General features: G+C 36.7%; 1 protein-coding gene across 5 annotated transcripts in view; it reads left to right on the forward strand.

Moving 5' to 3' along the window:
* The window catches only part of RAVER2 (ribonucleoprotein, PTB binding 2), a 146,424-nt gene that overhangs the window by 50,494 nt on the left and 83,825 nt on the right, over window positions 1–12,105 (forward strand). For all 5 annotated transcript variants that reach the window (XM_018045163.1, XM_013962781.2, XM_018045157.1 and 2 more), the window contains exons 3-4: window positions 839–1,308; window positions 4,326–4,517. In XM_018045163.1, the coding sequence (XP_017900652.1) occupies window positions 839–1,308; window positions 4,326–4,517 (662 nt within the window). The remainder of the gene's footprint in view (window positions 1–838; window positions 1,309–4,325; window positions 4,518–12,105) is intronic.

Consider the following 12,105-nt stretch of genomic DNA (forward strand, 5'->3'; position numbering starts at 1 on the left):
ATCCCAACAGTATACAAATTGTGTGTGTATGTATTGTTTCGGTGTAATTAATTTTATTTTAAGGAAACATGTACGTGAAATGGAGAAAGATTTGGCTTCCTCTGCGCATTTTGGTGTCTTTTGGCTATGCCTTTGTTCTTTTAGGTATTCTTTTTAAAATAATTTTAAAATTACCTATTTTTTAGGTATATTTTAGGTATTCTTGTTACCAAATAGGGCCTTTGAGAACTGTCTGAGAAGAAAGAATAGTTCATAAAATTTTGCATCACATATTATTGATAGAAAATATCAAATCTGTGTGTAGTTTAAAAAGACTACCATCACCTCTCCCCCCAGAAGTGGGGCTCCTAATATACGTTGTCTGTTTTTTGAGTTACTGGTCATGAAATTGTTTAAGTGGGAGTATCAGCACTTAAAAACAATGAAATAGAAAATATCAGAATACATTACACATGATAGGTGTTTTGCTTCCTGATACTTTTGTTTCAGAAATATATATATATGCTCATATGTGTGGGCTTCGCTGGTGGCTCAGAGAGTAAAGAATCTGCCTGCAATGCAGGAGACCTGGGTTTGATCCCTGGGTTGGAAAGATCCCCTGGAGAAAAGAGAATGGCAGCCCATTCTCTAGTATTCTTGCCTGGAGAAATCCATGGACAGAGGAGCCTGGTAAGCTATAATCCATGGGGTTGCAAAGAGTCAGACATGATTTAACTACTAATGCACTTACATATGTGTACTGAGGCATAGGTATAAAATCTGTTTCTTACTGTGGGTCATAATCAAAAAAGCTTGAAAACACTGGCTCAGAAAACTCATTCATTTTATCTTCTTCCAGCTTTTGTTACCTTATTGAATGGGGAACAAGCCCAGAATGCAATTCAGATGTTTCATCAATATTCTTTTCGAGGAAAAGACTTAGTAGTCCAGCTCCAGCCAACTGATGCTTTGCTGTGTATCACCAACTTGCCCACTTCTTTTACATTAGAAGAGTTTGAAGAACTTGTTCGTGCTTATGGGAATGTCGAGAGATGTTTTCTTGTCTACAGTGAAGTTACTGGCCGTTCCAAAGGCTATGGATTTGTAGAATACATGAAAAAGGACTTTGCTGCAAAGGCTCGATTGGAGCTATTGGGTAAACAGTTGGGAGCATCAGCTGTCTTTGCACAGTGGATGGATGTTAATCTATTGGCCCCAGAGCTCATTCATTCTAAGTGCCTTTGTATAGATAAACTCCCTAGTGACTATAGGGATTCAGAGGAGCTGTTGCAGTTTTTTTCCCGTATCCATAAACCTGTGTTTTGCCAGGTATGTATTTTTAAGGTATTATTTGAAATGTTTGAAAATATCTACATATTATATCTGCATGCACTCACATATTCATTATACCTATGTAAATATCACCATGGATAATCTCATTCTACTTTAGTTTGTAATGAACACTTTAATATGGTAAATTTAAAATTAATTTTTTTCTTGATGGGCCAGACTATATTGTTTTTATGTAATTATGTCTTAGCAAACCCGTCACTTAATGCATCCCCCTTCTCCTGCCATCTGTTCTTGAACCATTCATGCACTGATCACTTCATCCACCCACATTTGATTTGTCACATTCTCAGTGCCAGATAGCATACTGCTAAATGTCAGAAGTATAACAAATAGAAAGATATTCTCTCTATACCTCACAGTTTTGTAGAGTACGCTGACAGATAAGCAAATAACTGTACATCCCATATGAAGAGTGAGATAATGCAAAACAGAAAAGTGTTACATGGTGTAGAAAGAATGCTTTATTCTGTCTTAATATGGCACCCCACTCCAGCACTCTTGCCTGGCAAATCCCATGGATGGAGGAGCCAGGTAGGCTGCGGTCCATGGCGTCTCGAAGAGTCGGGCACGACTGAGAGACTTCACTTTCACTTTTCCCTTTCATGCACTGGAGAAGGAAATGGCAACCCACTCCAGTGTTCTTGCCTGGAGAATCCCAGGGACAGGGGAGCCTGGTGGGCTGCTGTCTATGGGGTCGCACAGAGTCGGACACAACTGAAATGAGTTAGCAGTAGCAATGGGGTCATGCTAAGTGAGGCAGTTAGAGAAGATCCCTGAAGACTGACAACATTGATAAGAATTTTCAAGCACTTTATCAGAATAAAATTGAATAAATTCTACCAAATAGACAAAAATATATACTGTATATGGCTCCTTCCATACAGATTTTTATAGTACCTGATGAAATCTTTCTCTTTCACTTCCCTTCATTTCTTCCTTCTCTTTATTCTCTCCTCCTTTGCTCCTTCTTATCTCCCATCTTTCCTCCGCTCACCCTTATTTTTCTGTTATCATACACGTATTGAATCTCTACTCTTGCAGTAGAAAGTTTGAAAATTATTATAGTTTATTTAATTAAAATTAATGCTACATCTTACTTTTTCTTAAATTTCTGCCTCTCCAATCCCAATATAATCATCAAAGAAACTGTCCATGGAGCTTCAGAAAATTAGAATACTTTGTGACAAATCTTTGCCAAGTTATTGAAAGTTGTCCTATTGATATGCTATTCTTGAACACTAAGAATTATACAGTGATATCTTGTGGCCAAGCATAATTCTTTATAGTGTTAGTTGAGGCCTTTGAAGCAAATATGAGGGGAAAGCTGTTTTTTACATTTTGTATTTGAATTATGAACCTTGGAGTTAGAAGGGACTTAGGTTATCTGGTCTTGTTCTCCATCTGGTTAAAAAAGAAAAAGGTTTGTTACAATCATTGTAAGTGATCATTTAGCTTTTGTTAAAATATTTTGAAGTAATGGAAAATTAACTATTAATAGATCACAAGTCATGCCATTACATATTTGAATGGCTCTCATATTGAATGGAAATATTGCTCTTTAAAATTACCAGTGCTATGAAACTATAATGATATTTTCTTTTGAAAGACTTAAAATGATAGTATAGTTTATTTGGCATGAAGATTATATAATAAACTAAGAATAATAAAAACATTTTAGAAATTTTCAAAAGCTTAATAAAGCCACTTTAACTGTCTTTACCAGTAAATCTGTTAAACTCAGGCTCTCTCGTTTGGTAGGCTGACATAGACTATATGGATGACACAATCTTCTTACCTTGTGATCAGAAGGGACCAAAGGGACTAATGGCTTTTACAAATCTAAATTTAAGATTTGGTTTGGATAAAAGGAATGAGGTTGTAGGAGAAATATTTGGAAGAGGTAGATATTTTCCCTTTCTCCCACATGAATGGAAGAATGTTTTATGGAGGAAAAGACATTTGAGGACAGTTTTAAAAGGAAGAAAGCATGAGAAGGGAAAAAACTAGAAATTTGGTCTAATATACAAAAAAGCTTCAAAAGTAAGAGAAAAGAAGCTAAAAAATGACTAAGAAATGATTGAATTGTATGCCAATTTATGAGATGCCAAGTCCAAACAGAAGTTTTGTAGATATTTCTATTGGACTATTTCTATACTTCAGAGACATACAAAGCTAAATTTTATCACATTTATCACTAGGTACAAATGTGTTTAAGATGATTCAGATATGTTCAACACTTAGAAACTTTTTAGTGTTGCATTGTTTTTCTTATTTTTGCTCTTTGTACCAGTCTTTATGGATCCGGGGCTTTAGTATCTTCCTTTACACTCTTACACATGGGTGACTGGAAATAAATTGAGTTCTGCATTGCAGAAGTTTATTTGGGGCGCATTCAGGAAAAGATTGTGTCCTGCATATTGTATTTTAAACAAACCTGGGGCACAATTTCCTAAATAAGGTTTACTTTGGTATACTTGACCAAATTCCTGGGATCTACCTAAAATATTGAAATAAAAGTTGAATATGGTTCCTTCTACTTTTGTTCTCTTGATAATACGTATAGATACATGATCAAATGTATCTATTTGATCAAATCGATAAATGATCAAATTCAACAGGTTTCATGGTCTGTGTATCTGGTAAATTATTTTAAAGAAAGTTCAATTGTTGTATCCCCAAATTTTTCTATAGATTATTAATTATATGTATATTAATACATAGGAACTATGATCATTTGAACATTGACTTTTAAAATAAATCAGAGATTCAAAGAAGCAGAAAGAAGCTTGACAGAATCTTACTTCTCTTCTCATCTTCTAGAAAGACTGTACCTACCCAACTAGTAAACTTTTATTTTCAGAAAAAAGAGGAATACAATATTTTCATCGGTATCATGCTTTGAGACATTTGTCCTTGAATTTACAGATGATATACTTGTAAATAAATTCTAACTAAATGTTAGAATTCTCTTTTTAATGATTGTATCACATCAGCTCGCACAGGATGAAGGTAATTATGTTGGTGGCTTTGCAGTGGTTGAATATAGCACTGCAGAGCATGCTGAAGAGGTTCAACAAGCAGCTGATGGTATGACCATCAGGGGAAGCAAAGTTCAAGTTTCCTTCTGTGCCCCGGGAGCACCAGGGCGAAGTACCTTAGCAGCATTGATAGCAGCTCAACGTGTGGTAAGTTGTTCTTTTTTAAAAACATAGAGAAATTCAAGTATCCAAACTAGTTAATCATTGATTGGACTTCCATTATATTTTTATTACATGAAGACACTCTTCTTCTTCTTTGTTTTTAATTGACTAAATAACACTTCTGCCAAATCAACCCAGGAGTCAGTAAAATAGAGGAAACTGTGTTTTGTAAAGTGTATCCATCTCAAGAATTGAGGAAATTTTTATTTATTCAGTAAATGTTTGAGTTCCTGTTCTGCAGGTTTTGATTACAGCATGCCCCCTGTTTCAAAAACTGTTCATAAGTGTGCTTATGGGACTGACTTCTTTATTGGAACTGTCTCTTATTACTCCCCTCTCTACTTCTCTGGTTGAAAATTCCTTGTAGGGAGCAACTATTCCTGCTTCACAGTTTCTTACTCCTTGCACCTAGAATAGTAAATACCCATTGATTACATGAAGGAAGAAACACACTTTTGAAGGGTCCAGGGAAGACTTCAGAATTGCAAAGGTGACATTTGAATGTAATGTTAAGGTACAATTTTGAAATGTTGATGGGGTGGAGGATAGGATTGCCACATGACTACAGATTTTGCATGAGACATACTTACATTTAACATTGTTTCTCTTGCACCCTGTGTTTTTACTTGCTGAATCTAGCACCCCCAAGGAGGGAGAATGAGTGATTGAACATACTCTGGTTGTGACAAAACCTTTCCAGCCATAGGAGGAGACGAATTTTCATGCTTGAAAAGTGGAAAAGGTCTAGGTAGGCTGAGTGTGTAGAGATGTGTGGTGAGATGGTAGCTCGATGCAAGCAGAGGGAGGGCTGGAGCACTCACAGCTTAGATGGAACTTGATAAGCGAGGTCAAGTTTACAAATTCCAAAGGGAATTTATAAAGTATATATACAAGGTATTGACAAGATCATAGTTAAGACAGCAAGAAATCACCTAGTCTGGAAATGGTTTGTAAATAAAGTGGAGAGAGAAGGACACTCAGGGGAGGGAAGGAGGGCAGAAGAGACGATAGGTTTCACTGGTACCCTACCGTCATTTCACTTGCCCTCCTCCTCTTATTCTTTGATCTCACCTGTGGTCCTGAATGTCTTCTCCCTTTTTGTTTTTTCCTTCCCTTCTTAGATTCTTCTGATCCTCATATCCTTGACTGGCATAATTCATGACTTCAGCCGTTCTTTCACTGTCAATTTCATTGCCTTTAGTCAAGTTGTCTCGGTTGGATTGGATTTGCTGAGTTTCTGAGTCTGAATCCATCCAGTCACCCACTTTTGCAGTCAGCATACTCTGCCTTCTTGGAGAAAAACAGACAACTAGGTGACTTAGTGCTCCTGCAAATGTCTGACATTCTTTATAGCTGACTCCCCGCAAAACTAGCTCAAATCTTCCCTCTTTTCTAGTCTTTGTCCTTCTTTCTATCTGATGGTCGTGGCTGCTACTTTATAGAAATATACAGGCCATGTGCTGGACTCATTCATTTACTTTCTCTCACACTCCCTGAGCAAGAGTGCCCCACTTTTTACTTCTTTTTTCTCTTTAATAGCATTCATTCCATAAATACTTGGTACCTGCTACATACGAGATGTATTAGAGGTATTTAGGATTCACCGGTGAACAAAGGTCCATCTAGTCAAAGCTATGGTTTTTCCGGTAGTCATGTATGGATGTGAGAGTTGGATTATAAAGAAAGCTGAGTGCAGAAGAATTGATGCTTTTGAACTGTGGTGTTGGAGAAGACTCGAGAGTCCCTTGAACTGCAAGGAGATCCAACCGGTCCATCCTAAAGGAAATCAGTCTTGAATATTCATTGGGAGGACTGATGCTGAAGCTGAAAGTCCAGTTCCTTGGCCACCTGATGTGAAGAACTGACTCATTGGAAAAGACCCTGATGCAGGGAAAGCCTGAGGGCAGGAGGAGAAGGGGATGACAGAGGATGAGATGGTTGGATGGCATCACTGACTCAATGACCATGAGCTTGAGTAAACTCTGGGAGCTGGTGATGGACAGGGAAGCCGGCGTGCTGCAGTCCATGGGGTCGCAAAGAGTCGGACACAACTGAGCGACTGAACTGAGTGAACAAAACAAAGATCCTGGCTGTCATGGAGGGAGTGCCCTGTTGCCCTCCCACCAAAGCAGGGGCTCATGCCCCCGGCCCATCCTCACGGATCTGCCTCCTCTACTTTCTACTTGACCTGTTCACTAGCTCCATCCCATTTGCTTATAAACACACTTGAATCTTTTCCTTTCTAGATGCAGGCCTTTGTAATACTTTTTCCTTACAACTGGAGCTTCTTGAACAGTTAGATCCCACTAGTCACCTTTTTTTTTTTTTCCATTTCTCATTTTCTTCTCAGCTCCATGCAGTGTAGTTTCTGCCTCCACTATTAAGTGAATCTGTTCTCTTTAAGATTGACAGGAATTTTGTAATCAAGTCACATAGGTACTTTTCAGTCTTTCTTTGCCTGGTTTCTTTGCAGCATTTATTTTATTATTATTTTTTAATATAAATTTATTTATTTTAATTGAAGGCTAATTACCTTACACTATTGTATCTTTGCAGCATTTAAAACCAACTGCCTACTGCCTTGAATTCCACCTATCATCCTTTTCCTCTCTGTCTAATTGTTCCATCCTTTTCTTCTTTTTCCCAGAGGGATACTATCAGTAGACCTCTGTACTAGGCTTCCTCACTTTGTTCCTTCATCACTCCAGTGGCTTCAGTTATTGCCTATCAGTGATGATTCCTACTCTTATGTTTTTGAACCAAATTGTTCTAAAGCACTAAATCTGTATTTTAAAATGATTAGTAGATATCCCCTTTTTATGTTATATGAATAGTTCAATTTTAGCATTTCCAAAAGGATACTGTTTTTCCCTGGGACTTGCATTTCTCTGTGCTCTAATATCTGGGTGTGGCATCAGTTCATTCAAACTAAAACTGTCTGAACCACCCAATCATGATTGATTTTCATCTACTCTTCAGTTCAGAATGCCAAGAATCTTAGCAAGTCTTTCAGTTCCACATCCTGATATCTATTAAATCCTTGGGACTTGTCAGCATCTTTGTTACTTTACTCAGGATCTAATTTTTCTCACCTTGATGATTTGAATAACCTGCTATCTGATTGCCATGTCATTAGTCTTACCTATTCTAATCCATTTTCTACAGTGCCACAAAAGTGATCTTTCTCATCCTCAAACCAAATTATGTCATTCTCTTGCTTAATATTCTTTAATGTGTGCGTAAGTTCAATTCCTCACCATAGTAAACAGCCCTTCATGGGACCTTTAATAGATATCATGATTAGATATTAGTAACAGTGAGAAATCTTAAATTTTTCTCAGCCTTAAAAGTAATGTACTGCATTGATTTTTTTTCTTATGTGTTCAAATTGGCATTGAACTTTATCAGAATATTTCTACAACTGTTGGGATAATTATGGGATTTCTCCCTAAGTTCATTAAAGTGCTGAATTACATTGATAGACTTTTCTAATGTTATACTATCTTTGTGTTGTGAATCCTCATTGATAAGATTATTTTTCCTATGTATTGTTTGATTTTATTGGATAATATTTGTTATATGTGCAGAGGTACTCATGAGTGGAAATGCTTAAATTTGGGGGTAGCATTTTTGCTTAGTTTTGAAAGTGAGAGAACATTGACCTCATTAAATGTTTTTTTCTCTGAACCTCTCCTCCTTTTCTTTCTATTCATGGATCAGTTTGTATGTAGTAGGGATTTTCTGTTCTTCGAAAGTTTGAGAGAGCTCATCTATGAAACCATGTAGACCTAGTCCTTATGTCTCTCCCAGAAGAAAATCATTGATTACCACTTAGGTTTCTTCTGTGAATATTAGATATATTAGTTTATTTTTCTCTGTGTGGTATATGTGGCATTTGATTATAGTCTACAAATTTATCCACTTAGTCTGAGTTTTAAAATTTATTGACGCATAGCTATTTATAAAATTTTATTTTTTAAATGTGTCATGTCTAATCTTTTTTCATTGTATGTCTTATTTATTTGCATTTTCTTTCCCCCAGTTAGTCTTGCAGACTGTTTTGCCTTTCAGAGAAATAGTTTTTGTTTATTATTTGTTTTTTCTATCTGTTGCATATTCTTGCCCTGTCTTTATAATCTTCTTGCTTCTTTCTTTGGACTTACTCTTTCTCTCCCATCTTTATTAATATCAGTAGTTAGCTCATCTGTTTTCAACCTATGTTGTTTCCTGATGAATGTAGTTAAAGTAAGTTTACTTCTGTAACTAATGCTATAACTATGTGTCATAAATTTTATATTATGAATGTTTCAATTTTTTAATGATTTCCTTTTAGCTTAATTAATAGTTTTTCCCCAGGTTATAGCTACCTAAGAATTTTTAAAAGCTATTCTCCTGATATAGGTTTCTTTTGATATATAATTGACACACAGCATTATATTAGATTTTAGGTGAACATCTAATGATTCAGTATTTACATATACTGTGAAACGATCACCTCAGTAAGACTAGTTAGCATCCATCACCACACATAATTACAGATTTTTTTTTTCTTGTGTTGGGAACTTTTAGGATCTGTCTCTTGGCAGCCTTCACATATGCAGTAGAGTATCATGAATGGTAGTCAGCCTTCACATATGCAGTAGAGTATTATGAATGGTAGTCAGCCTTCACATATGCAGTAGAGTATCGTGAATGGTAGTCAGCCTTCACATATGCAGTAGAGTATCATGAATGGTAGTCAGCCTTCACATATGCAGTAGAGTATTATGAATGGTAGTCAGCCTTCACAGATGCAGTAGAGTATTATGAATGGTAGTGAGCCTTCACATATGCAGTAGAGTATCATGAATGGTAGTCACAGTCACTGTGCTGTATTGAATTCTCAGGACTTGTCTCAACACTAGACTTTGTGCTTTTCACCCCCTTTGCGATTTCACTCACTCTTCACCCAGTCCCTCTGGCAGCCGTCAGTCTATTCTCTATATCTGTGGTCTTGGTTTGTTTTTGTTTAAGATTCCACATATAAATGAGATCATACAGTATTAGTCTTTCTCTGTCTGACTTATTTCACTTAGCATAATGCCCTCCAAGTTCATCCGTTTTGTTACAAATGACAAGATTTCATTCTTTTTGTGGCTGAATAATACTCCATTGTCTATATATATATACATACCACATTTTCACCAGGGCTTCCCTCGTGGCTCAGATGGTAAAGAATCTGCCTGCAGTGCGGGAGACCTGGGTTCGATCCCTGGGTCAGGAAGATCCCCTGGAGAAGGAAATGGCAACCCACCCCAGTATCCTTGGCTGGAAAGTTCCATGGATGGAGGAGCCTGGCAGACTGTAGTCCATGAGGTTTCAAAGAGTTGGACATGACTAATGGACCGAGGAGCCTGGCAGGCTGCAGTCCATGGGGTCGCTAAGAGTCAGACACGACTGAGCGACTTCCCTTTCACTTTTCACTTTCATGCATTGGAGAAGGAAATGGCAACCCACTCCAGTGTTCTTGCCTGGAGAATCCCAGGGATGGGGGAGCCTGGTGGGCTGCCATCTACGGGATCGCACAGAGTCAGACACTACTGAAGCGACTTAGCAGCAGCAGCAGCAGCAGCAGCAGCAAGCGACTTCACTTTCACCACGTTTTCTTTACCCATTCATCAATTTTTAGGACACTTACGCTGTTTTCATGTCTTGGTTATTGTAAATAATGCAACAATGAATATGGGGTCCATATATCTTTTTGAGTTAGGGTTTTTGTTTCTTTGGATAAATACCTAAAGCTGACTTGCTGGGTTGTATGGTAGTTAGGGTAGTATGAGTTAGGTTTTTGCTTCTTTGGATAAATACCTAAAGCTGACTTGCTGGGTCGTATGGTAGTTCTGGTTTCAATTTTTTGAGGAAGCTCTGATCTATTTGCTAACACTTGTCATGTTGTCTTTAAACTTTTTTCCTTTATTTTTGTTTCCCATTTACTATTGAATAAATTAGAATTTTCTTCTGCTTTAAGAGTGATATGTTTTGTTTTATCCTATGGGTGATTATTCCTAGCTTATTAACACCCAAGGCTGATCAGTATCTCTTTCTTCCTTCCCACATAGTTCATTCTAAATTCCATCCTGCTGCTTCCTTCTATTCTACCTACCACCATATTGAGAATACATAAAATACATCTTTAAGATTCCCTTAATTTGTGTTTTTTTTTTCTTTTTTGGGGGGGCATCATACCATGCAGCTTGCAGGATCTTAGTTCCCTGACCAGGGACTGAACCCAGGTCACGGCAGTGAAAACACTGAGTCCTAACCACTGGACTGCCGTTCAATTCCCAACCTTAATGTTTTTGCTTGTTTATATGGTTTTGGTTTTTGTATACATGATTCAAATTAGCTACAGTATTACATATCTTTATTTCCACATATCATGTAATGTCATGCATTTATTCTTATTTTCAGAAAGGATATGCATGTAGTAAAAACTTTTGAGACTGTGTATAGCTGGAAATATTTTTTATTTCTTTTCCACATTTAATAGCTTAGCTGAATAAAAAAATCTAGATTCAAAGATTTTTTTCCTGCAACACTTTGAAAATATTAATTTGTTGCTTTCTTAAATCCAGTGATGATACTTTGAGAATGAAGATGATATTAATCTGCTTCTTGTTTTGTTTTGGGATTTTTCTTTTTTTTGAGATATGTTCTTCCTTACTGGAAGTTTTTACTATTGGGGATGGGCAGGGCTTTGATGTTCCTCATTTCATGCCAAAAAATATGAGCAGGTGTGTTTTTTTATGTATCGTAATTGGAACCCTTTCATTTTGTGGTCTTGAGTTTTTTTTTTAATTCTGGGAAATTCTCAGGCATTATTTCTTCAAAGATTTCCTTCATTTCTCATCCTTCAGATACTCCTTCTATGTAGATATTCAGACTTGCAGTCTCTCCATTGCCTTGGTTTTTTCTTTTGTGTTGTTTGCATTTTTCATTACCATTTTATTTTGTTGTCAGTTCCTGCTTTGTCCTTTGCTCATATATTCTTTGATCTTTATCTGACCTGACCTTTCAGATCACTATTTTGTTTTTCAGTCACATATATCCTACTATTTAATATATCTATTAAAGCACAGAGTAGAGGTTAAGAATAATTCTTTATGCATTTCTTCAGTTCCCTTACCTATAGAATGGGGGTATAATACCAACCCTGACAAGTTGCTTTGGGGCATTAAGTGATTTAGTCCATGTAACAGGCTTAGAACAATGCCAAGTGTATACAGTAAGTGATGGCTGCTATTATTTTTTCCCAAACAGTTGTGCTTTTTGTACATCATATTTCTAATTGGTTGTTCTTTATAACTGCTTCTCCATGATTCATGTTACCAATAAAAATCGGTTATCTTTTTTTAGGATATCTGCTTTGTTTAGTTAACATTCTTACTATTTCCTATCATCTCTTATAGGTGCTTTGGTTTGTTGCCTTTAGTTTTTGTGGCTGCATTTTCCAGGTGTCTAGTTACTTTGTTCTGTGATTACATATTTCTTTTGGTAGCGGGGTGGCGATTGGCTTCTTTGTATGTGAGTGTAT

Source organism: Capra hircus, chromosome 3 (assembly GCF_001704415.2).
Source record: "Capra hircus breed San Clemente chromosome 3, ASM170441v1, whole genome shotgun sequence".
Lineage (NCBI taxonomy): Eukaryota > Metazoa > Chordata > Mammalia > Artiodactyla > Bovidae > Capra > Capra hircus.